The following is a 26,611-nucleotide window of genomic DNA, read 5'->3' as shown; positions in this document are numbered from 1 at the left end:
GGACTTTTGCATCAGAGGCAGAGGAGCCCTGTCCTGGTTTTGTAGGCGAGACGAATCCTAGCACCACCAAGAAGTTGGGGAGCAGCCACTGCTCAGGGCCTGCACCCCCGTGGGCCTGATCCTCTGCTACCTGAGGGGCTCCTGGCCGCTTGGCCAAACTCCACACAGCTGAGCAGGCGTCAGTGATGAAAGCCGGGCCAGCCTCAGGAGTGCCGGCAGAGGGTTTGTTTTGACAAGGGCCATTTAGTTTAAGTGACTTGTGCTAGCACTTGGGGTGCTCGCAACAGGGACCTGGCTGGATCTTCAGTCAAGGATCCCTGTGTGCTTTCCCTGAGACCCTGCAGGTGGGGGGAGTTGGCTCTGGCCCTCCTCCTCGCAGGCAGCCCCTGGGTACATACACCTAGACTCTGGTGTGGGCCGGGGGCTGGGGGTGCTCCGTCCCTCTGGGCGTGGCCCCCAGTCCGTGGCACTGAGCAGGGGAGCCTGCCTCACGGGGCATGCCCGGCGGCGGAAGGTTTCCAGCAACGCTGTGTGGCGTGGAGTGCTCCGGCTGGTTTGTGGCGACCTCCCTTCCTCTCTTGGCTTTTGGCTCCTGCCGAGGTTGGCTGTGCTCCTCGCCTGGAGCAGGCTGTGGCCGGGCCACACCTCTCACTGATGTGCGCGTGTACCTATTCGCCAGCTCAGCCAGTGCCCCCTGAGTTCCTGCTGCCGTGCCGGGGCCACAGACTCCGTGGGCTGCTGTCCCTGCCCGGCTGACACTGCAGGGAGAGCTCGCTGAGAGTTTTTCCTGGGGTGACTGAGGACCTGACCCTAACAAGCGAGAACTGGCAGGGGAGCGTTGTTCACGCTATCCCAGCACCTCTGCCGCGTCCTCTGCCGCGTCCTCTGCCGCTCAGGGTGCAAGTGGTCCAGGCTCGGGGGTGGCTTTGCACGCAGGCTCTGCTGAAAGCCGCGGCTGGGGCTCACTGCAAACACCCAGTTGACACGATCTGTTTGGGGAGTGGCCGTCTGCCCAGGGCTCCCTCTCAATGCAGCCTCCCAGTCAAAGCAACCTCCAGGGCTGGCCCTGTGGCTGGCTGCTAACCCCTGCAGGCTTATCAGTCCCTGTTGCTGGTGTGGGGTCCAGGCGTGTGTGGTTTTGGTGCTGGGGAGGCGGTCAGGCTGTGTTCCTCCCAAGCTCTGTCACCCCCTGCAAGTGCGCATGGCCAGAAGCAGAGGGCATGTGGTCTGGCAGGCTTCCACTCACTCCAGGCCTTCCTGGTGACGTGGGCTCTTTCCGTCCATCTCTGAGAGCTGTGAGGGGCCTTCACTTCCTCCCAGTGTGGGGGAGAGGGGCCTTGCTCTGTTCCTTGCACCGTGCTCTCACTGTGCAGGGGCCCTCTGCGGCACTGCTGGGAAGTGCTGTCGTCTGCCTGAGTGATGGGGGTCAGAGTCCTGGGGAGGTGTGGGAGGTGGCTGTCTCGGCAGCTGGGTTACGAGCAGCTGAGACTAAGCGTGGCCCATGTTCAGGACCCTCTAGCAGGGCACGTGGGAAATACTGTGGCAACAGAAGAGGCGCTGGGCCACTGTGGAAGCTCACCCCTCAGGAGAAGACAGAGCCTCCCGGACAAGCCCGGCAGCGGGCCAGCAGGTGCACAGGGACGCCGATGGGAGCAGGGTGGAGGAGCAGAGGCTCCAGGGAAGGGGCTGGGCAAGGGCAGCCCTGGGGTTGTCCAGCTCAGCCTCTGCCTGGGGGATGCTGAGTTTGAGGTCACCTTCTTCCAAACCCTCAAATGATTGTCTTCTCAAAGGAAGGAACTTGGGGTGTTAGCAGAGAAGGAAGGCTGGGGAACTGAGGAAGTCTGGGGGATTGCTGGGCAGGAGAGCCCCAAGCTCCCCTTAGGTTGCCCCACAGAGCTCCGGGACCTCGCCTGCCTCCCCCTTGCCCCCGCCGGTTCTCAAATCCTGCCCCCAACCCCCGAGCCTGGCTGAGGAGCAGCCCCTGCCTGTATGGGTTGCTGTGCCATTCCCAGAGAGCAGGCCCAGGGGCAAGCTCCAGCACTCGCTGAGCCTCCGGGGAGGCAGCAGCCCCTCTGCCACCCCCAGGCCGGTGCCCTTGGTGCCCTCGGAGGCCAGGACAGAGGGGAGCGCCCATCCCTAGGAGCTGCCCGCAGCCCGGCCCCCAGCCCTTGCCCTGTGGTGCTCCAGACCCCTGGAGAGGCTCCATGAAGCTGCCTGCCCCGGGCTGTGCTTCAGGACGCTGGACAGGTGACCAGTGTTCGGATCCCCTCCCCTCCCCTGGGGGACACTGGGATGGATTGTCCTGGGCTCCCAGTTTCTTGCTTTTGCTAAACCTAAACTTAGACTGTGGAAGAATTATTGCTTTTGTGGTGTTTTATACCATCATCCTGTTTAGTCCATTTCCTTACTGTTTGCACAGCCCTCGAGAAGGAGATCGTGTCCTCCCTGTTAGAGAACACGGGAGAGGCATCCGAGGCCCCCCCGGGCTGAGTGACTCAGTCACCGCCACTCCCAGACTTCAGGACCTGAGCGTGGGTCTCCTGAGGCCAGACCCCACGCTCTCGCCTCAATCTGTGTCTCCCCTCCTTGAGATACTGCAGAGCCGGCTCTTCCCTCTGGCCTCCGTTTCCCAGCACGTCAAGTGCAGCCACTGCGCTTCCTTCCGTCTTGGGAATCCGGCCCCTCTGTCTGCTTTGTCTCTGGTCCGGTGCTTGGGCTCGGTCCCAGCTCTTGTCAGGAGCCCTCGAGCGAGCGTTTCTGGAGTGGCCTATGTGTTTTCCAGCCCCGTCCAGCCTGCCCCGGGCTGTGTGTGCACTGCTGCTTGTGGTGGTTTCTCTCTCCCACACAGGGCAGGTGGGGCAGAGGAGGCGGTGGGGTGGGATGTGGTGGTCACCTGGATGCTCAGATCCAGGAGGCTCTGCTGTTTGCAGGTGTGTCAGTGAGGGTCCAGGCAACACAGAGACACCAAGCGCAAGGGCTTCAAGAAGCGCGAGTTTTTCTCTCTCCTTGTAGTCTCCAAGGCTGGGTCCAGGTTGGATGCATGGCTCAGTTCTGTGGGGTTGCCCTGCCACCCCCAAGGACCTTATCCGTGTACGTCTGGGAAGAAAGTGGAAAGGGTGCTGGTCCAGGCAGGGTGTGGGCCTGGTTGCCAATAGAATGGGACATGACGTGGAAGCTGCACGAGTCACCTCCACTCAACCCCCTTGCTCCCAGCATAGTCAGTGACTGCCTAGCTGCAAGGCGGGCTGGGAAATGCTGTCCCTGGATGGGCAGCCATGTGCTCTGCGACTGTATTGCTGTGGAAGCAGGGGACAATGTGTTTAGATGGACAACAATCTCTGTTGCAGCCTTTTGGAAATTAGTGCTTTTAAAAATAAACAGTCTCGGGGCCGACGTTGTGGTATAGTAGGTTAAGCCTCTGCTTGTGGCACCGGCATCCCATATGGGCACTGGTTTGTGTCCCAGCTGCTCCTCTTCTGATCCAGCTCTCTGATAATGCACCTGGGAAGGCAGTAGAAGATGGCCCAAGTCCTTGGGCGCCTGTACCCACACGGGAGACCCAGAGGAAGCTCCCAGCTCCTGGCTTCCCATCTTCTCAGCACTGGCTGTTGTGGCCATTTGGGGGAATGAGCCAGTGGATAGAAGACTTCTCTGTCTGTCAGTCACTCTGTCTATAACTCTACCTCTCAAATAAATAAAATCTTTTTAAAAATAAAAATAAAACAGCTTCCCACTTGCCTTCTGTACAGGGAGTGGTGAGACGCAGAGGTGGCATCGTCTATAGGCCATCAGATGGACCTCAAGCCGAGGGGGTGTGAGGGAGGATCCGGTTCTTCCACTGGGGGCTTTGCATGGACTTCCATCAGCCCACCTCTGGGTGCCAAGGCCACGTGTTCATCGTCCTTGGGAGAGAAGAAGAAATGGCCTAGGTGCCACATTGTTAGCAGTACAGCTGGGAGCCAGCGGGGACCAGGGCAGGCTCTGGATCTCTCCCTGGGAGGCTGGATCACATGGCAGAGAAGAGCCCCAGGATGCCAGCCCCCTTGTGAAGCTGAGAGCTGTGTGGGTGTGTTCTCCTGCTGTGCAGCAGAAGGGACCTCAGGTGCCTGGAGGGCGCAGGATTCGCTGAGCAGGCCCAGCCCTAGAGGAGGGAGGCTGGCACTGCTGTCATCCAGATCCTGTGCTGTTCACCGGGCCTTGCAGGAGCCTCGTTTCCACGTTACCTCCTCTCTCCTCCAGGCTCAGCCTTCAGGGTCTTCCCAGAGGTAGGCTCAAGGTCAGCCAGCCAGTAAGGGCTTGCCAAGACCATAGCCAGGGTCCTGCCGGTGCCAGACCAGCAGGGCTGTGCACCCCTCTCACAGGGACACAGACTTGTCTTGTGGTGGCTCATCGTGAGCCCAAACACTTGGTGGCCGTGGCCAATCATTTTAAGTCCATTTGTCCATCTTTCGTTAATTCTGACATGAGCCGGGGCATTCCACAGGCAGGGATCCTGTGACCTCTCTCCCACTGAGTCTGTGGGTTTTTTTTTTTTTTAAGATTTATTTATTTGAAAGGCAGAGTTTGAGAGAGGAGAGATAGATAGATAGATAGATCGATCTGTTGGTTCACCTGCCAAATGGCTGCAGTAGCTGGCGCTGGGCCAGACGAAAGCCAGAAGCCAGGAGCTTCATCTGGGTCTCCCACATAGGTATAGGGGCCCAAGCATTTAGGCCATCTTCCCAGGAGCACTAGCTGGGAGCAGCCGGGATTTGAACTGACACTCACATGTGATGCCAATGTTGCAGGCAGTGGCTTAACCTGTTAGGCCACAGCGCCAGCCCCAGTGTTGCTGGGTGTCAGAAGGAACAGTGATGGAGGTCTGGGGCTGTCTTTTCTTTTGAATTTGAATATACAAGGCCTTGGAGGTGTCCTGGGGCCTCGGTTTTCCTGTTTATCCATGTGTTTGTTGTACCAGGCTTGCTGGTGCCTGCTGAGTGCCAGCCCCTGTCTGGCATGATGGTGACACAGCCAGCCCCTTTCTCCCCCTACCAGACCACTACTACTCGTCAGCCCCAACCCGGATGGCTCTACACCCATGATGCTCTTGCACTAGGGGTGTCATTGGCTCCATTGTATGGTGAAGCCATTGCGAATCCCAGAGGTGCCGTGACTTGCCCCCAAGTGCCAAGGCTGGCTCGAGGTCTACTGACTGCCAGCGAAGTGCTCTGTCCATTGTGTGCGTCTCCCTGCCTGTCTCTCCCAGGCAGCTCCTGCAGCCCCCAAATCCCTGCCGGGGTGCCTGCCAAGGCTGGGCAACACGGCCCTGTCCTGAGCAGCATCAGGATGACCGCCTGTTCTGGTGCCAGTGGCCACTCAGGCCTGCCACATGCACAGACACAGTCCCATCCATGTTTTGCGCCCAACTAGAGGTTAGGTAAGTGGCTGGGTGGCAGTGGCAGCTTCACTTTCTCCCTAGGGTTTTTTCTTTTTTCTTTTTCCTTCCAAATTCAGCTGGTCTAAAATGGGCCTGGGGGTGATGAGGAGGAGATGTAGGTGGGTGAGGGTTAGGGGGTGGAGAAGCACAAGAAAAGCCGCAGCTCACCTGTGTGGGGTGGAAGGCACCCCGCAGTGTGTCGCGCGGTGCTCTCTCCCCTGCCCCGAACCTGGTTCCAGCGCTGTCAGCAGCCCCTTCCCTCCACCTACACAGCCGCGTCACCCTCAGCTGTCACTGCCGCTCACCTAGAACAATGCGGCCTGTCTGACTTTCCTGGAGGGGGAGGAAGAAGCTGAGGGTGGGGAGCCGGGGAGGGGTAATTGTTCTCCGAGATGAGATTTTTTAGAAGAGTGAAACTTTATCGCACTCGGATTATAAATAAACTTCCAGCCCGCAGAACTTCTCGCCAGGCCACAAAGCAGACTCTTCCTGAGCACGGAGGTCGGCGAGAGCAGCCTGGGGAGCCGACTGTGGGTGGGCGAGGCCACCCTCAGCCCCTCTAAAGCCTGTCCAGGGTGGCCCCCCCCTCCGCGCCAGCTTCTCCTGCACCCTGGTCCATCGATTCTGGCTCTCCTCCCATGTGTGGTTCCCAGGCCCTGGGGGCTGGGGGGTGATGGTGGGGGCCCTGGCCTGCCCTGGATTCTCGAAGAAGTCCAGCTTCCTCCGGCTTTCCCCGGATCCCGTCTGATGAGGGACTTTTGGATGACCGTCAGGTGTGACGGCTGTGACCTGTGCCGCAGCGGAGAGCGTCCCCTTACACTTCCCAACAGGAGACAGGAGATTTGAAATCAAGGATTTCTCAAAAACATTGCTCTAAGTGGCATCTCCTTTTTATAAAGGATTTATTTTCTTTATTTGAAAAGCAGAGTGACAGATGTGTGTGTGCATATATATATATATATAGAGAGAGAGAGAGAGAGAGAGCGCACAATCACTAGTTTCTGTCTGCTGGTTCACTCCCCAAATGGCGAAGCCAGGCTAGGCCAAAGCCAGGAACCTGGAACTCCATCCAGGTCTCCCACATGGGTGCAGGGGCCCAAGGACTTGAGCCGTCTTCCCCTGCTTTCCCCGAGTGCATTAGCAGGGAGCTAAGTGGAAAGTGGAGCAGCTGGGACATGAACTGATGCCCATATGGGATGCCGGCATTGCATAGAGGCTTAACCTGCTGCACCACAACACCAGCCCCAGTGGCATCTCCTTTGGTGGCAGAAGCCCAGGCCATGGCCACTTCACGGACCATGGCAGGTGGCAGTAACACCCCTGTGTTTCGTGGATGAGGGAGCTGAGGCTCACAGAGGGCCAGTGATGTGCCCACAGCTGCAGGGCGAATCCAGGACGAGATCTCAGCCCCTCTGTTCCCAGTTCCTTCTCTGCACTGCTGCCCCCCAACCCTCATTCACCGCCTGTGGGGGTGCCCCCTTCATTGCATGCTTTTCAACTCAGGTGCTCTACTGAATTCCCTGAGTCCCTTGGCATGTTGGAGAAGCTCATTTTAGAGACCTGTACTGTCCCAGATACTCCCATGTGCCACCTGAGCTGTCCAAGGCATTCTCGTCCCTGGGTTTCCCACTCAGACACCCCTCCCTCCCCACCTGCTTCCCTGCCCCATGCTCCTGACAACCACAGGGAGTGGCTGCTGTGGATGTGCCACTTGGAATCTGCTATGTGCTTGGCAGTTGAGTCTGTGTGCCTTTGGGAAGTGACCCCTTGGGAGCCACCAGTTGCTCGTGAATTTGATATTCTACAATTCTACAAAGCAGCCTATGGTGAGTCCCTCATCTGCTCTGTCCCATCCGGCCTCCTCTTGGCTAGATAGCAGTGCTGTCCAGCAAAATGTTTATTCATGTATTTTTTAAGACTTATTTATTTATTTGATAGAGTTACACAGAGAAAAAAGGAGAGGTGGAGAGAGAGAGCGAGAGAGCCCCATCCACTGGTTCACTTCTCAAATGGCTGCAACAGCCTGGGCTGGGTCAGACTGAAGCCAGGAGTCTGGAACTCCATCTGAGGTCTCCCATGTGAGTGGCAGCAATGCAAGCACCCGCTGCCTCCCAGGCACATTGGCAGGAGGCTGGCTTAGAAGCAGAGCAGCTGGAACTTGAACTGCACTCCAGTATAAGACGTGAGCATCCCGAGTGGCAGCTTCACCTGCTGCACTAGGATGCCCACCCCGTCCTGCAGATATTTTAGACAGCATGTCTGGGTTCAGATTAGCCACATTTCAAGTGCTCGCAGCCTCTGTGTGCAGCACCGCTGTGTAGATCAAGAGGGTCGTGTCCTCTCTAATCCTTCCCCTCCCACTGCCTTTGGGTAAATCAGTCTCCCGCTACCCCGGGCTGTGTCCACTCAAGCTGCAGCCCCTCTTTCTTTCTCCATCTGCTGCCGAGTGTCCCGAGAAGAGTCACCATGCACGCTGTCCCCTCCCCACCCCTGTGACTCAGCCTCCTCCTCTACCTCATCTCTCAGAGGTCACCTGGGGGCCCGACTGCCTCTTCGGAAGCACCTGGCGCTGCTGACTCTCTGGCCCTCCACGAGTCTCTCCCTTCCACTCTGCTGTCTCCCTCGCTCATGTTCCATCACCTCACCCCAAGGCCCCCTCCTCCCTGGACTTCCCTGCATGGCTTGTGAACTCAAGCCCAGGCCCAGATACTCCCAACAGGTGCCTGGGAACTGTCCCTTCCCTTCGCAGGGCCCCGGGTCCTCATCAGTGCCTTCCCTACCACCCTCTCTGTGGTCTTTATGCCTCTGGCGTCTTCACTCCTCTGCCTCCTTCGCAGCTGTCAGACGAATCTTCCCAATATGCAGTTCTGATCCCAGCTCCCTGCTGAAAGTGGGCAGCATTAAAGGTGCAGTCACAGGGGAGCATGCTTATGTCATAATCTATGGTTACAATGCATAGAAAAAAGCGGGACACCAATGTGTATAGACAGAAAGATCGCAGCTTCATGAAATCAAAAATAAAAGGCTGGGGCCAGGGCTGCGGCCTGGTGGGCTAAGCCTCCGCCTGGCAGCACTGGTGGCATGTCCCAGCTGCTCCTCTTCTGATCCAGCTCTCTGCTTATGGCCTGGGAAAACAGCAGAAGATGGCGCAAGTGCTTGGGCCTCTGCACCATGTGGGAGACCTGGAGGGGGTTCCTGGTTCCTGGCTTCATATCGGCTCAGCCCCAGCCGTAGCAACCATCTGGGGTGTGAACCTGCGGATGGAAGACCTCTCTCACTATCTCTCCCACTCTCTATCTGTGACTCTGCCTCTCCAAATTAAGTAAATAAAATCTTTAAAAAATAAATAAGTAAAACGCCAAGGGAAAATTTAAAAAAGAACAAAGAAGAGTTAAGTGGGAAGGTTAATACTGGTTGCCATTGGGTGGTAATAGATTTTCCTTCTCTGTGATCTTGTAGTGTTCTGTAATGAATGCACATTCTATAATCTGAAAGATTAACACACTTTTGATTTTGGGAAATGTGGCCATCAAGAGCGCCCAGTGCCTCCTGGGTGGGGTGCCAGCTCCTTATGCTGGTGTGGAACCCTCGGGAGCTGGCCATGAGCCCCCATCATCTCTGGCCCGGCCTTGGTTGGTCGCTCTCCTCCAGGCAGTGCCAGCAGCCTGGTGTTCTCTGTGTGGTCCTGGGCTCCCCCTCCCCCTTCCCCAGTTGCTATGCCCCTGGCTGCGGCGGCTGTGATGCTGGGCTGCTGGAGCCTGCCCCACTGCGAAGGGCTGTCCTCGGTCTGTGGCTGCTGTGAGGCCCCTGCTCCCCGCCGTCCAGACGTGATTCCTTTCCTGGTTGGACTCTTTCCCCTTCGACTTGGTCTCCCCGAATTTATAGCCAGTTGAGATCCTCTAGTTCATCCCGACTCTTCTATTAGAAGTTTCTTCAGCCTCCGAGCTCAGAGTAAAAGCAAGTTCCTTTCTCCTTCTTTACATAAGTTTATCATGTGATAGAAAAGTTGGAATGTGTTCAGTAGTCTAAAGAAAAACAAATGTAAGTACTGGTAATTCTGCCACCATACACATCCCACTACTGTAAACATTTTCAAACCTATACATTGGAACATTGGATTGTGCTGATCTGCAATTCTAAGTTCCCTTCCCTCCCACTTGATGTTATAGTTTAAAATTTCTTTTTTTACAAGAATTCTTTTTCTTTTTTAAGATTTATTTATTTATCTGAAAGTCAGAGTTACACAGAGAGAGGAAGAGATAGAAATATATAGAGAGAGAATCTTCCATGCTGTGGTTCACTCCCCAAATGGCTGCAATGGCCAGGGCTGGGCCAGGCTGAAGCCAAGAGTCAGGAGCTTCTTCTGGTCTCCCACGCGGATTCAGGGGCCTAAGGAGTTGGGCCATCCTTCACTGCTTTCCCAGTCTCATTAACGGGGAGCTGGATTGGAAGTGGAACAGCTGGGACTCGAACCGGCACCCATATGGGATGCCGGCATTGTGTGCTACAGCTTAACCTGTTATGCCACAACACTGGCCCCTATTTATTTATTTATTTATTTGAGAGAGAGAGAGAATGAATCTTCCAGCTGCTGGCTTAAGCTCCCAATGACTACAACAGCTGGGTATGGGCCAGGCCAAAACCAAGAGACAGGAACTCACTCTGTGTCTTCCAAATGGGTGGCAGGGACACAAGGACTTAGGCCATCACTACTGCCTCCCGGAGTGCACATTGTCAGGAAGATGGAGTTGGAAGCAGAACTGGCATCTAAATTCAGGCACTCTAATATGGGGTCTTAACTGCTGTGCCAAACACACACCCCGGCATTTTAACAGCTTTGAGATATTCCAGACATGGAGAATATAGTTCATTTAACTGCTTTCCACTTGTCCAACAATTAACTGTTTGTCATTTAAAATTTTGTAATCACCCTTGGATATAAAGCCTTGTTCAAACTACTGAGGGTTCTGTAGCATAGGTTCCTGGGAGGGTGCTGACTTCTGTGGTTGAAGGCCTGAACCTTTTCCAGGCTATGTTGCTGCCAGATTGCTGGCTGGACAAGTGGTGTCAGCCCACGTCCCCGCTGATGGTGTTGGAGGTGACCAGTTCCATTACGTTCCTGCCAACATTATTACCACAGGATAAACAAACCACAAGGCTGCTGTTTTAGTAGGAGAAATACTGTTTGTATTTGTATTCCTTAGCTTCTTAGCGAGGTTTCATTTGTTTTCATGTTGCGTTTGTAAGTTGTTTATATGAGGGTACTTCACAAATTTCATGAACAAATGGAATTGAAAGGTTATTTTGGTGCAAGAATTTTGAAATCCATGCATCATTTTTGCATAATGCACATTTCTGGTGAACTTTTTGAAGATCCTTTGTAGTTTTCACTTTAGAGCAGCCAGTTTCCCCATACTACCCATTTTTGGTTAAATTCTACCTAATTTTGCTAATTTTAAAGCACTTTGTATGTTAGGGGTGTGTTTTGCAGGCTGATTGTGTAGTTCACTTAATGCAAGAGGGCAGTGCTGTCTGTGGCGTTTCTGTCCTCCCAGACTTGGGAGTCCTGGAGGGTAGGCCTGGCACTGGGCATCGTCATTGTTTGTGGACTGAGGTCAGGCGGTGTGTGTTCACGCAAGCACTGTTGCACCTAGGCGGTTGTTTCTGTCTGGCAGGCATGCACAAGGCCGGGTCTTCTCAAGAGTCAGTAACCAAAGACAGAGTGCAGGGAGGCCCCTGTCTCTCAGGGCATGGTTGTGCAAGTCACAGAGTAAACGATCTCACTTGTAACTAGTTGTTTTATCAAATTTAAGGGGATCAAACCCACAACGAGATGCCACCTCGCTCCTATCAGATGCCTCTCATAAAAAAGACAACAAGAGCAAGCACCAGAGGCACGTGCAGACGCTGGAGCCCTCGCTCACTGCTGTTTGGAATGTGGGGCGGTGCAGCTGTTTTGGAAAACAGTTGGGCAGCTCCCCAGAATGTTAAGCATAGTGTTACCGTGTGGCCTCACAGTTCTGCTCCCCGCTGTGTATACCCAAGGGAGTGGAAACCATACATCCCCTCAAAAACTTACCCATGCATGCTCACAGTAGCGATGCTCTTCCTAATAGCCAAAAGGCGGAGATGGCTGAACTGTCAGTGAGAACAGATGGACAAAATGCAGCAGACCCATACTGTGGAGTACTATTTAGCCACAGAAAGGAGAAGGTGCTGAGAAATGCTGCAACGCGGAGGAGACTTGAAAATGCCATGTGACGTGAAAACAGCCAGACGTGGATGGCTGCCGACTGCGTGGCCCCATCGATAGGAAATGCCGCAAAGAGGCCATTCCCTGGAGATAGAAAGTGGGTGAGGGGTTGAAGGAGCTGCGGTGGGCATGGGAAACAGGCTGTGATGACCAAGCATGGCCCTTCTGCAGGGGTTAGGGCAGTGGTTGGGCAGCCTTGTGGGAATACACTAAAGATTACATGCGATTGTATGCCTTACAGTAAGTGTCGCTCCACAGAAGGGAACGAAGAGGCTATGCTACAGTAAGCCTTGGCTACACTAGAGTAAGCCTGGCTACGCTGGAGTAAGCCTGGCTATGCTGGAGTAAGCCTTGCACGTGGCAAGTTCCTGGCAAGCGCGGGTGGCAGAGGCGGTGCCCCCATGGTTGCTCGTGGAGCCGTGCTGTGGCCATCAGCTGTGCCTGATGCGACCAGGAGCTACCAAGAAGGCCTGGGGCACCTAGGACCAGGGTGAGAGGAAGTGGAGTGTTTCTTTATTAAATAGAATAACATAAAAGCGAACCTAAATTGAGTTGAAATCAATAGCAGCCGAGTGCAGTAGTGCAGCCCAGCCTGGAGCTGGGAATGAGGAGGCTCCCTCAGCCCCGCCACGCCTGGCTGCAGGGCCCCCACTTCCAGCCCCCATGTCTTCGTGGGCAAGAGGAGGTGACGCTACCTGGCTTGCCTGCCGAAGAGGGATGTGAGGAGGGGGAAAGGAAAGGAAACATGGCATGTGGAAGGAGTGTTTTGAAGCTGGAAAGTTGCTGTCCTCGGTCGTTTTGGGTCTTTCTTCACATTTTGATCTATTTTGTTTTTCCTACAGGTGTATTAGGCACGTGCTCAGTTTTCATTTGTTAACATTTTGTGCTCTGATTTTGCTAGCAGTAAAGTTGCCCTAAGTAACTGTGACACTTTCAGGATTATCTGATGTTTTCCAGAGCCAGTGGAGAGGTGAGGAGGTGGGGGGTAGGAATCCCAGGGCAAGAGTTTGAGCTTGGTCTTCCCGGTGACGGGGTGGTCCTGGCAGGCCCTGGGGCTGGACAGTGTCGTGATGCTAGGTGCATCTCTGGCACAGAGATTGTGCATAGAGGCTGGAGGCCCCCAGGAGGCCTCCTGAGCTCTTGGAGAACAAGGGGAGAGGGATGCCATCTGGGCTCCTCCCTAGCAGGGATGAGAGAGCAGAGAGGTTGGTTGGCCCTGTTTATCCAGACCCAGCAGGATGCAGCGCGCTGCCTCCATGAAGGAGGACCTCACACAAGAGCCTCCAAGCAGAGATAATGCAGCTGTGATCACCAGAAACGCATACATTCTCTGTAAAAGGAAAATCTTACGTGTCACTGTGATTTCAAAAAATTCTTAAAATATGTAATATTTTTAAAGCCATTAGGCACCCAATTGAGCATGGTGTGGTGTACAAGGAGCCATGCTGGTTTGCCTTCCAAGAGTGTATAATTTTAGATGATCTTTCTCTGATTTGTTTTATGTCTTAATGGGATTCCACAGAGGCGCCCTGAGCCTCCTGCCCTGCTGAGTAGGAGGCGCAGGCTGAAGGAGCTCTTGGGCTGCTCAGCACCTTCTCCTTGGGGCTCATTTGGCCGTCAGTTGTGTGGGTCTGCAAACTGAAAAAGGACTTGGAACAGGAAGGAGGCGTGCCGGCCTGGAGGGCCAAGGCCTGGAGGGCTCACAGGCAGAAAGGGCATCCATGCCCGTCCTGCTACCCAGAGTGAGGGCACTGGGTCTCAGCCCCAATGGTCCCTGAGGTGGTCCTGCCTCATGTGGCCAGGAGGGTGGATTTAGAAAAATCCCATCTCCTTTACTGGGGCCACTTCAGACTCCGATGTAAAGAGAGGACGCTGGCTCTGGCTGCTCCCTGTCCAGCAGGTGCCAGTGTGGGTGGAGAGGTTCTGGAAGAGGCAGCAGGTGGAGTGGAGGGGGAGAGGGTTTGAGGGGCTGGGGCCGGGTGGGGGCAGAGGGTTGGCACTGCTGGGGAGGGCAGGCGTGCTTTGAAACTCCATGGTAGGGTTGCCAAGTAAAATATAGGACACCCAATTCAATGTGAATTTCAGAACAGTGAATTGTTTCTTTTTGTGTAAGTAAGCCCAAAGTGTTGCCTGGGCCTAATTGCACTGGAAGGTATTCTTTTTTTTTTTTTAAGATTTATTTTATTTATTTGAAAGACAGAGTTACAGAGAGAGGTAGAGAGAGAGAGAGAGAGAGAGGTCTTCCATCCACTGGTTCACTCCCTAGATGGCTGCGATGGCCAGAGCTGCGCCAATCCGAAGCCAGGAGCCAGGAATCTCTTCCGGGTCTCCCACGCGGGTGCAGAGGCCCAAGGACTTGGGCCATCCTCTACTGCTTTCCTGGGCCACCGCGAGCTAGATTGAAAGAGGAACAGCTGGGACTAGAACTGGTGCCCATATGGGATGCCACCGCTTCAGGCCAGAGCTTTAACCCACTGCGCTGGCCCCACTGGAAGGCATTCTACCGTACACCTGGTGACTACATACAAGGGGTGAGAACAGATCACACTGGGGTCTTTCCCACCCAAGCCCTCAACGCCTGATTCCAAGCCCATTCGTTGCCATGGCTGTTTGCTCTGCCCCTTTCCCAGATGAGCCAGCCAGGTGGCAACAGCTACCAGGGCTTGGGGTTGGTGGCTAGAGCTCCTTGGGATCTTCTGCCAGGGAGATGCTGACACACCCAGAACTGTGACTTCACCCTCGTGGCCTAAGTCAGGCCTGCAGCCTGCAGCAGCCCCAGGCTGGCCTGCTGAAGTGCTGTGGTTTGAGAGATACTCCATCATTCTGGGGCTTTGACAAACATTCCCCGGGGGTTTCTCCCGGTGTGGCCTTAGGACCTCTGGATCGGGTCCAACAGGCAGAGAGACAGAGAGAAAGGTCTTCCTTTGCCATTGGTTCACCCTCCAATGGCCGCCGCGGCCGGCATGCTGCGCTGGCGCACCGCGCTGATCCGATGGCAGGAGCCAGGTGCTTAAAAGCAGGTGCTGAGGCTGCCCCCAGAGCTGGGGTTCGCTGCCTGCTGGGCCTCCCTTCTACCCGACGTGGTGTAGCATGGGTATGCCTCAGCCCGCCAGCCCCACTGACTCCCTCTCCTCTCTCACACTCACACACGTGCATGCCACACGTGTGTCCCAGCACAAGGACGACCAGCAACCCCCTGATGAGGCTGTTCACCTGCTGCTGTCCACTAGGCAAGTCCTTTCTATGGGCTCAGGATTCCACTGTGAGTGTTTCTGCCTCCGTGCGGGCAGAGGAGGGGCTCGGTTTTTGATCACTGTTTCAGCCAGCAGCGTTTGGGCAATCCCTTCTGTTGTGCCTATGGTGTGAGATCATCCTAAACTACAGACGCCTTCCCCAGAGTCTGTCCACAGAATTCCACCAGGTTTTCCTGACACCTCCTGTCTGGAACCTGAGCACCTGCATGGGGGCTGTCTAAGACGTGCACAGATTCTGGCATGGGTGTGTGTGTGTGTGTGTGTGTGTGTAGCGAGTAGGCATCCTTTTTCACTCTCAGGGCCAACTGCTGAAGTCCCCCCTTGCTCAAGACCCCTCCCTGAAACCCCAGCGCGCCCTTGCTGATCGCCCAGTGTGGTGTTCAGTGGGTGAGGGAGATGAACACTGAGGCACACCGAGCTTAGCGAAGCCAGTCGGAGCCCTATTGGGTTACTGTGCACCATCTTACCTGGATTTGTGCCGTCTGTTGCCATTGGCCTTCTGGCTGCAGGAGGATTCGGATTACACCAGGAGAGACCTGGGGGATTAGCACAGAAATGCTGCAGCAACCACTTGGTGATTACCTCGGGGCTGGGCTCAGAGCTGACTCCAGCCTCTCTCTGTGTCCTCGGAGCTGGCTCACTTATCAGATATGTGACTTGCAAATAATTCCTACTATTCTGTGGCTTGTCCTTTCCTTATCTTAACAGTGGCTTTTAAAAGAACAGATGTTCTTAATTTTTATGAGTCCGACTTAAAAAAAAAAAACACCAAATTTATGGATCATGCTTTTACAATTGTACATGAGAAATACCTGCCAAACTCCTGTTTTTTCTTCTGGAAGTCATGTAGGTATGGGTTTTGCATTTCAACCTGTGAACCACTCTGAGTTAGTTTTGTTCTTTTTATTTTATTATTTTAGATTTTATTTATTTGTTTCAAGGGCAGAGTGACAGAGAAAGAGAGAGGGAGAAACAGAAGGAGAAAGTTTTTCAATCCTCTGGTTCATGCAAATGGCTGCAACAGCCAGTACAGGCTAAACCCAGGTGCCTGGAACTCCCTGCTAGGTGTCCCACGTGGGTGCAGGGGCCCAGTTACTTCAGGCATTCTCTGCTGCTTTCCCAGGCACGTTAGCAGGGAGCTGTATCAGAGGGGGAGCAGCCAGGACTCTACTGACACCCCAGTGTGGGATGCCGGAATCAGAAGCAGCAGCTTAACACACTGTGCCATGAGGCCGGCCCCTGTTTTTGTTTATTTTGTGAGATTTGTTTTATCATGTGGACGTCTGATTGTTATAGCACCATTTTTGAAAAGACTATTCTTTTCCCATTTCATTATCTCTCTATATAAGAGACTCTCCAAAAAGTTTGTGGAGAATACGTTATGAAAAGCTGCATGAATTCCAAAATTTTTATATGAAAACAAACTTACCTTTTAATTCCCTTTTCTACAAACTTTCTGAACTACCCTCCTAATTGTCAAAGATACAAGTGTGATATATGATCGTTGGATATCCTCTCCTGTTGGGGGCTGGTCTTGTCACTTTCTTGGCGGTGTCCTTTGAAGCACAAAAGTTTTGAATTTTGACCAAATCCAATTATGTGTTTTTTTCTTCTGTCATTGGTACTTTCAGTGCAGTGTCTAAGAACCATCGTGCCATCCGAGGCCATGAGCACTGACTGTGTTTTCCTTTCAGAGTGCTGGAGCTGCAGCTCTGCCACTTAGGTCTGTCATGTACCTTGAATGACCTTCTGTGTATGTTGTGGGGTGGAGTGCACATCACTCAGTCACTCAGTCACCCCAGTGTCACTTGTTCAAAAGCGTGTTCTTTCCCTACTGAATTATCTTGGTACCCTCATCAAAAGTCAACTAACCGTAAATACAAGGGTTTATTTCTGAAACTAAATTGTACTCCATTTACCTATATTTCTGCCCCCATGCCAGCCCGACATTGCTGTAATTACCATGGCTTTTACTAAGTCTTGAACTTGAACCCCAGCAGTCCTCAGCTTACGATGCTCAACGGCTTTGCTGAAGAACAGAAGCATGCGCATACAGCCATTCTGTTTTTCACTTTCAGTGTGGAAGTCAATAAAGTAGATGAGATACTCAGTACTGCATTCCAAAGCAGGCTTTGTGTTCGGTGATTCTGCCCAGTTACAGGCTAACGTAGGTGTTCTGAGCATGTTGAAGGTAGGCCCCGCTAAGCCATGATGTTCGTTAGGTTAGGCATGTTAAATGCACTTTCCTCTCCGAATGGGTTGACCAGGATGTATCCCCACTGTAAGTCAAGCAGCACCTGCAGTGTAGGTCTTCCAGCTTGGTCCATCTTTTTCTTGTTGCTCTGGTTGGGGTTGTGTTGGTCATTTGGGGGGAAAACTGGCGTCTGAACAGCATTACAATACATGAACATGACAGCTCTTCACTTACTTAGGTCTTCTTTTATTTCTTAAACCAGTATCCTGTAACATTCCCTGAACAGGTTCTGCTTTTTTAAAAAAAAAAATTACACATAAGTATTTTATGAGTTTTGGGGCTGTTTCAATGCTACTTAAAAATTTCACTTGCAGTTCTTCCTTGCTCCTATATAGAAATACAATTTCTTTGTATATGTTGACCTTGTATCTTATGACTTTTCTAAGCTTGCATATAAAGTGGTAGTTGTTTCGTGAATTCTCTTGGTTTTTCTGCATAGACAACCATGTGCCTACAAACAGAGACCGTTTACTTCTTTCTTTCCAATCGGGTGTCTCTCCTTCCTCTGGACTCATTGTGTGATCTGGAGCCTCTGGTATGATGCTGCACAGTGATGATGAGAGGGGACCACGGTGCTTTATCCCTGGTCCTAGGAGAAAACATTGAGTCTTTCACCAGTAAGTATGGTGTCAGCTGTAGGTTCTTGTATATGCCACTCACCAAATTAAATCTCTGTACTGTTTCCCACAGTGGCTGCACTAATTTGCTTCCCACTCAGAGTATGTACGAGTTCCCCTTTCTCCACATCCTTGCAAGCATGTGTTGCTCTCTGTCTAGGATAATAGCCATCCTGATAGGCGAGGTGACATCTCACTGTGGTTTTGAGTTGGCTTTCCCTGGTGACTGTAATGTTGAGCATTTTTTTTTTTCATGTATTTGTTCACCATTTGTATTTCTTCTTTGAGACCTGTCTGTTGATGCCTTTTGCCCATTCCTTTTTCTTCCAGAGAGTTATTTATGTATCTGAAAGTCACAGTTACAGAGAGAGAGGGAAAGACAGAGAGAAAGGGAGCTTCCATCCTTTTCCCATTTGGTAACTGGATTGGTTGGGTTTTTGTTGTTGCTGTTGTGAGTTTGAGTTGCTGATGCTTTTTTGATGTTAATCCTTTGTCAGATAGGAAGTGTGCAAGTATGTTTCTGTTGGATGTCTCTTCACTCTATTGATCGTTTCCTTCGCTGTGCAGAAGCTTCTGAGTTTGATATAATCTCATTTGTCTGGTTTTGCTTTCGTTGCTTTCCTTGAGTTTTTATCACATAGCTCCATGTTCTACAAAGTCATGCTGCTGTAGCAGAATACCTTAGACAGGGTGGATCTTAAACAGCAGAAAGGACATTCAAGACCAGCATGGTCAGTTTCTGGTGAGGGCCCTCTTCCAGGTTGCAGACACCTGAAGGAAGCAAGTTCTCATCTCTTCTTAGAAGGGCCCTCAGTCCATGCGTGACAGCGGCCCCTTCAGACCTGATTACTTCCTCAAGGGCTGCTCCTAACATCATCCCATTAAGTATTAGGTATTAGGACCTTTTCCTTTTTTTAGCATTTGTTTCTTCATTTGAAAGTAGAGCAAGCAAGTGAGCGAGTGAGAGAGATATTCTACATACACTTGTTGACTCCCCAAATGGCTACAACAGCCAGGACTGGACCAGGTTGAAGCCGGGAGTCAGCAACTCCATCTGGGTCTCATGTGGGTGGCAGGGACCCGAGTACTCGGGCCATCTTCTGCTGCTTTCCCAGGTACAACTGGCATGCTGATATGGGATGCTGGTGTTGCAGGCAGTGGCTTAACCCACTGTGTCACAGCGCTGGCTCCGGGCGTTACGTCCACACTCAGCTGGCCTGTAAGTTTCTGTGGGGCAGGGCTGCTCTTACCTTCTTGTCAGTAGGGTAGCTTTCTCTGTGCCTGTGTTCACATAAAATGACAGGGAGGGGAGCCGGGGCTGCCCAAGGACCCTGCGGGGTGGGGGGTGGGGTGGGACAGCACAGTACAGAGCTGTGGTGGGGAAGGCCTTCCCAGACAGACCCCTAGAGAAAGGGTGAGAACTGTTGCTGGTCGCTGCCAGGTGGCTAAGGCCCAGGGGAAGGCCAGGGGACCCAGCTGAACTGGGCCCTCCTCACCTCGGCACTTGGGACCAGCACAGGGCTCCTGAGAAGTACAAGGTGCAGAGGCCACTCAGAGCTCTCCTCCGGAGTAGGGACCAGGAATTGAGTTTTTGGAGGGAGTGACCGAGGTGCGGCTCAAAGCACCCACTGCCTGGAAGCCTGAAGCTTGGAGAGGCTCCCGTCCCCTGTGGTGCCAGGGCAAGGGTGGGGCTAGGATCCGTACACTCTGATTCCCAGGGGCTGTACCTGCAGGAGCCGTTTTGACTCAACACCAGTCTGCTGGGATCTGAAATGTGCTATCCGGCCTTGCTTTGGCAGGTTGTGTTGTCTGGTGTTTCGTGTTTCTCAGCCTTTCAGAATCCCAGTCCCACCTGCTGTGTGTGAGGGGCTGCTGTTTTGCCACACATACATCTCGTCCCCAAGGAGAAGGGGCCTGTGATGAGACACGTGTGACGGCAGCCATGTGCCAGTGGGCTCAGGGCAGTCAGGGAGCTTGGGGCTCATGCAGGGAAAGAATGGAAGGCAGGAGAGGATGAAGTTGGGCCTCGTGTGGACACTGACCCATGCTGGCCGGGCACCTTACACGTCTTTCATGGCCTACTGTATCTGGGTGGGGACCCGCTGGGTGGCCAGCCAGGCCTTTGGGCTGGAGCCCATCTCAGACAAGCAGAAGCTCTCCTGCTGTGAGGGCCACCCTTTGTCCTGTGCTGGACTTAACCACACCCCTGCCGCTCTCACAGCATCAGCCTTGGTACTATGGCTGTGTCTGGGATGACCAGTCAGTGACCCCCTGTCCTCAGGGGCCATCTGCCATCAGGGATCAGCTAGGCTTTGATGATGCCAGTAGGCCCAACTAGAGATTCTGGGCTGCACGGGGATGCCCTGGGCATTTGCTTGCTAAGATGTGGCTCAGGAGAGCTGTGCTTAAGGCCTGGAGAATAGGGGTCAGGTTTGCAGTGAGCAATGCCTGCACCAGGTCTGAGCTTGTGTCTGCATTTCTCCTTCTGCAGCTGGTCTCCAACGTCCTCATCTTCTCCTGCACCAACATTGTGGGCGTCTGCACCCACTATCCGGCCGAGGTCTCCCAGAGGCAGGCCTTCCAGGAGACCCGCGAGTGCATCCAGGCACGGCTCCACTCGCAGCGGGAGAACCAGCAACAGGTGAGTGAGGCCACCTGCCATGCACAGCTGGACTAGGGGGCTGTGTCCCCCCCCCCCGCTCCACACAGCTGCCTAGCCCCCTCCCTGGGTGGGGGAGATCCAGCCCACCAGGAGGGAGCCCAGCATCCTGGCTCTGTCCTGCCTGTCGCCCACTGTGGTGTCCCTGTGGTTTGCAGAGTCGAGGAACCAGGTGGCTCTCCTCTTCTCCTGGGCCCACCACCAGTGGGAGCAGTGAGAGCTGTCTGTGTCCTTACTGGGGTGAAGGTAGGAGGGAGAGGGGGACAGCCCTCTCAACCCTGGCTGCTGAACTCTGGGGTCTGGTTGATTCAGAGAAGGAAGAAGTCCTGTGTCGCCCCTCGAGCTCCTGGCTGGGCTGGGCAGCCCCATCAGAGGGCCACAGACCCCAGAAAGGGTTCCCCAGCAGCCCCTGGGGCAGAGAGACCTGCCCTGCCTGTAGCTTTCTTGGGTAGGAGTGGGTGGGCAGGGGACTGAGGGTGGTGTCAGGGTTCCAGCTGTTCCCCTCCTAAGGGACAGGGTCTTGGGTGGGGTTCAGGTCTAGGTCACCACGGCCTCCTCTCCTAGGGTAGACCAGATGGAGGCCTGGCCACTCTCGACAGTGTGGTGTTGCATAGGAGGAGAGAGTGGGTGGGTCTGCAGGGTGGCAGGGCTCCCCGGGACATAGAATAGGCATGACTTTTTTTCTCCTTTGTCTACCTGGTGTTTTATTTATGTTATTTTTCCCAAAGAAACTTTTTATTTAAGGAGTACAAATTCCTAAGTACAACTTTAGGAATATAGTTATTCTTCCCACAATATGCACACTCCCATCCCTCTTCCTCCTCCCTCTCCCATTCCCAGTCCCATTCTCCATTAAGATTAGTTTTCAATTAGCTTTATGCACTGAAGACCAATTTTATACTAAATAAAAATTTTAACAATTTGCACGCACACACACACACACACACACATCCCAAAAAAGAAAACTGTTGAAGAACAAGTTTTACAGTTAACTCTCATAGTACAACTTGTTGAGGACAGAGGTCCTGCACGGGGAGTTAGTGTACAGTGACTCCTGTTGTTAATTTAACAATTAACACTCTTGTGTATGACATCAGTGACCACTTGAGGCTCTTGACATGAGCTGCCTAGGCTATGGAAACCTTTTGAATCCACAATCTCTGTCAGTACTTAGACAAGGTCATAACCAAAGTGGGAGTTCTCTCCTCCCTTCAGAGAAAAGTACCTCCTTCTTTGATGACTTTTTTCCACTGGGGTCTCACTCACAGAGGTCCTTCATGTAGGATATTTTTTGCCACAGTCTTGGCTTTCCATGCCTGAAATGCTCGCATGGACTTTTCAGCCAGACCAGAATGCTTTAAGTGCTGATTCTGAGGTCAGAGTGCTATTTAGAGCGATTGTCATAGAATGAGTCTGCTGTGTGGACAGGCGTGACTCTTAGGAGAGTCTTAGGTGGGCCCAACTAGAGGGCCCACCCCCAGCAAACATGAGTGGAGCCTAAATGTGTGCCATCTGCCATCAGGTCTCAGGGCAGATGTGGGCATGGAAAGTCTGCCTTTGAGAAAATGCCCAGGACAGCAGTGGTTGCCTGGTCAGCTTGGAGCGTGTGCTGCAGCCACCTGAGCATAGCACAGTTCCACTGCCATGTCCTGGGTGGTTGCAGTGACATGGCTGGTGGCATGGAGGCCACTGAGCGACAGTAAAGCCCCTTGATGTCGCCCTAGACCCTGCCCATCCCTACTTCCCCACCAGCACTAACACTGTGGCCTCTGTGTCTTACTGGAGTCCTTCCATGCCTGGGCTCCTGGTCCAGCTTCCTGAAGGAAGCCCTTGCCCAGCACTGTGCCAGGGCCATGCCACTGTCCTTTGTTGACAAGCTCCAGCATTCAAGGACACCCTGTCTCATCCCTGTCCCAGGCCCTGGTGTCCCCTGAGCTCAGGTTGAGCTTCCTCCCTCTTGTGTTTCAGGGAGCGTCCCCTGTCACTTGTGAGCCTCGTCCCTTCTCCAGGAGAATCACCATTTCACAGCTTAGCATCATTTGCTTGCTTGGGCCCTGGTCTGTGATCCCAAGCACCCAAGGATTTTGGGGACACAGTGAGAGCCAGAGCATGGGCGAGAGATGGCTTGCTCCCTGGGGACAGGCACTTCCCAGCCAGCCAGAAAGAGCTGCTGGGCTTGCTGGGGACAGATTCCTGGGGGCCACCTGGCACATGGACTCAGCATTGTTACCCCGGATGCCTCCTGCCCGGCCCTCGGCCCTCAGGCCCAGACGTAGCGATGCCGGCAGGAGGCCTCTCGTGAACCTGAGCGGTTTGTGGCATACATTCTCCCAGTTGTCCTGCGTTTTCACAGAACTGTGCTTCCACTCATGGTTCTTGTACCAGGAGCTGTTTGCTGATGCTTGGGGGGAGCCAGAAGCACCCTTGGGGAGCATCCTCCTTCACGCATCAACAAGTGCCCCCAGCAGAAGGTCCTGGGCTGTGCTCTGGACAAGACCCAGTGCCTGTCCCCAAAAAGGGAGGCTCAGTTACCAGCTCATCCGTGTGCAGGGCAGTCAGGGCTCGAGAGAAGGCCTGGGGGGAGGGTGGTGCTGACAGCAAAGCTGGCCCTGTCTCCCCACCCCACCCCCAGAAGGACCATGAGTCACATGCAGAGGCAAGGAAAGTTTGCTCCCAGAAGTTTGGGGAATGCCTGAGGCTCACATCCTCTGGAGTGGGGCACAGATTGAATTCAGGGCTGCTGGAGAGGAGGAGGAAAACACAGGGATGAGCCACATGGAAACCTTGAAGCCAGGCCTGGGGCTGGTCCTGGACGCTTCTGCAGAAGGTGACACGTTCTGGACTTAGAAAGGGCAGCAGGAAAGGAGAACCTGACAGTGGACACCAATGTGGAGGCTGCCCTGATGGTCCAGGCTGGCCCTGCAGGTGGCCCCAAGGAGGCTGGAGGGAGGAGAGAAAAACAGGCAGGCCAAGGTTGGCGGCGGTGCCAGTGAGAGATGTAGACACAGGAAGGAGGCTCCCAGTGCAAGAGAAGACAGAGTGACTGCGGTGGTGCAGAAGAGTCCACATTGATGTGGCTGCTGTGGCCGGGGCAATGTCTGGTAGGGCAGTGACAGGAGCATTTGGCAGAGGTCGGGGCTACACAGACAGCGACGAGGACGGGGGAGTGTGTGACCAGAGCAATGTGACCCGAGTCCCAGAGCCATGGGAGAGTGCACATGGGCAGTGGAGGAAGGCACAGAGCAGAGCAGACAAATGTGAGAGCCCCATTGGCCCCGTCCAGGAGGGCGGGGCCTGAGGGGTGAGAAGGGAGCCTCCCGCAGTGGGGTCTTGCCCTTGTGCCACAGGAGGGGAAGGAACCTGGAGAAGAAGAGCCCTCGGCCGATGAGGATGTGGGTGGGTGGGAGTGAGATGGTAAGACGCTGTCCAGACCCCTGGGGGTCGGGGGACAGCCAGCCAGGAGACAGGGTGGTGGAGGAGACGCTTAGAGCTCCGAGGGCAGGAGTGGCTGGAAAGGGGACAGACATGGGGATATTTGTTTAAGACCAGAGGAGGCGGGGGAAGCAGAAAAGACACAGAAGGCAGAGAAGAGTCTCAGGGCCACCAGGAAGGGGACCCCAGCTTCCAGGGCAGAGTGAAGGTCTGAACATGGAGGGCTGGGGGCCGCCAAGACGAGAGCCAGCATTGTGCAATCGGACCTGGCAGACGACCTGCTGCAGGGTGGCTGTGGAGGCCAGAGGTGGGGACCGCTCCGTGCCGTGGCAGCTGGACATCTCGGAGCAGGGCGGGCCTGGGGAGCACTCCGGAAGAGGGCAAAATCCAGACCCCATAACAGGTGACAGGCCCTCCACAATGTCCCCTTACCCTCCCCTGTTCTTTCCCACGGCCTCTCTTGCTAGTTTTGACTTCTTGGTTCCTAACAGGCAGCCTGCTCCCCTCCCTCCAGGGCCACTGTGCCCCTCCTCCCTACTCCATCCTTCCGGCCCCCATGAAGCCGTCTTGGACCACGCCACATGCCCCCAGCCTAGATCAGGGGTCCCTGCTCAGTGCTCGCTCCCCACGGCCACACCGCTGGAAACCTTGTGAGGAGGACCCTGGCCTGTCTCTCCCTGGTTACAACTCTCGGCAGCCAGAAAGATGGCTGGAACACAGTAGGTGCTCAGTAAACCCTTGATGACAGAATGAATGTCGCTGAATGCTCTCAATAGTCTGTGTCTTCCTTAACAGCCGAGGCGCCTGGTGCTCAGAGTAGTTCTGTGACTTTGCCCCCAGGCCACACAGAGTCTCAGGAGACACCCAGGCTCTAACCTGAGCTGCTCAGTGCGTGGGTTCACCAGGGCCGCTTCTCCCCGGCAGCATGCAGCAAGCTCAGCATGAGGACTGGCAGTGTCTCCAGGACATGGGAGCCCCAGGGAGCCCTGGGCCCCCCAATCCCAAAGACCCCCCCAGACAGGGGTTAGCCCATGAAACCCAGGGGAGCCTGAGAGGTTTCCCAGGGCGCAGGTGTGGAGGAGAAGGGCACTCGACAGGCAGCAGAAGACGTGGTGGTGCGAGCATCTGTTTCCCTCCCCAGGAGCGGCTCCTGCTGTCCGTCCTTCCCCGCCACGTTGCCATGGAGATGAAAGCAGACATCAATGCCAAGCAGGAGGATATGATGTTCCATAAGATCTACATCCAGAAACATGACAACGTGAGGTACGGCGGGCATGAGCAGGGGTGGGGGTGTTGGGGGGAGACTGGGCCCCGAGGGAGGCGGCTCTGGGTCCTGTGGTGTGGTCGCTTTGAGAGGGTGTTGTCTGCAGATGCCAGCCCTGCCCCTCCAGCTCTGCTAAGGGAATGACCATGGTGTCTTGTTTGACTCTGCGGTGGGGGCAATGAGGCTGCGGGGAGAAGACAGGGAGAGGAGGAGGGAGGAAGCCGCAGCCCCAGCTGTTGGGAAGGAACTGGTAACTTGACAGCGGACAGAGCATGGACTGGGGGCCCACAGCTACCCTGACCATCACAAGCTTCACACCATCCAGCCGCTCCATGCCTCCCCAGCCAGTGCATGCCAAGCACCGTACCATCTTCCCACAGATCCGCCCCATGGCACCCCAGCTTACAGATCCGGCTCAGAGTGGCTAAGGTTCCCTGGCCAGGAACGGCAACACCAAGGCCCACCCACGTGGGCCCACTCCTCTCACCGTGTCTTTGCTGCCTCCCTAGGCAGAAGCGGCCGACAGCAGGGATGTGTAAACAGATGTAGATTAATAGAGTGCAAAATCTGCTTATGAGTTCCACAGGGACAGAAGTGGTGCAGCCGCTGTCCGCCAGCACGGCGTCCTGGAGACCTGGTAATCCTCCTGTAGGCCTAGGAAAGGAGTTCAAGAGTTACTTTCTCCTTGGGAAGGTGTTCCTGAGTTCTGGGGCTCCTCTAAGATTGGGTCAGGACCACCCAGGGAGGCTTTGGCTGCAGTTTCAGCAGAGAGGTTAAGTGGAATGACACAGATGGTCCTGCACACCTGTGGGCACACACACGCACGCATACATGCACCTACATATGCACACACATGCATGCGTGCACACACATGACCACACAAGCACATACATATGTGTACACATGCCCACATATACTCTTGCATGCAACACATGCATACACACCCGTGCATGCACACCTCCATACACACAAAGCACTACACATGCACACATGTACACATGTGCACAATGCACATATAAGTATGCACATGTTTTCACATGCACATGTACACACATGCACGTGTACACACACACACACACACACCTTGAGGTGAGGCCAAGGGCAGCAGGGCGAGGGAGTGCATTTTCTCCTGCAGAGCGAGTATCACTACCCAGTCCTCACATGTGCCTGAGGTCCAAGCGTGTCATTTCTGCCTTGGGTGTCCTCCATCTGTCTCTCAAAAGCCTCTGCAGAAAAACAGACATGCCCAGCAAACATGTCCTCTGTGCAGAGTCCCCCAGCTTGCTGCTATGTCTAGGCCAGCAGCAGTCTAGGCCTCACAGGGAAGAAGGCTGCCCCGGCCTGATCTCCTGAAGGAGCTGCAGGCAGCTGGGCCGAGCCCAGAGAGGGCAGTGGAGTCTGTGGCTGCACTCCTGGACGTGAGCCTGGCCAGTGAGCACGGAGCTGCCGGCCGCCCTGGTGC

The 26,611-nt window shown here is 54.3% G+C and overlaps 1 protein-coding gene across 1 annotated transcript in view; it reads left to right on the top strand.

Moving 5' to 3' along the window:
• The window catches only part of ADCY5 (adenylate cyclase 5), a 162,921-nt gene that overhangs the window by 80,681 nt on the left and 55,629 nt on the right, over window positions 1-26,611 (top strand). The window contains 2 exon segments of the mRNA NM_001082628.1: window positions 20,286-20,435; window positions 25,027-25,148. Of these exon segments, the coding sequence (NP_001076097.1) occupies window positions 20,286-20,435; window positions 25,027-25,148 (272 nt within the window).

Source organism: Oryctolagus cuniculus, chromosome 4, assembly GCF_051225735.1.
Source record: "Oryctolagus cuniculus isolate XC-2025 breed Fujian yellow rabbit chromosome 4, ASM5122573v1, whole genome shotgun sequence".
Classification (NCBI taxonomy): Eukaryota; Metazoa; Chordata; class Mammalia; order Lagomorpha; family Leporidae; genus Oryctolagus; species Oryctolagus cuniculus.
Note: the sequence above shows the minus strand (reverse complement) of the source record. Positions and strands in the feature narration are given on the sequence as shown.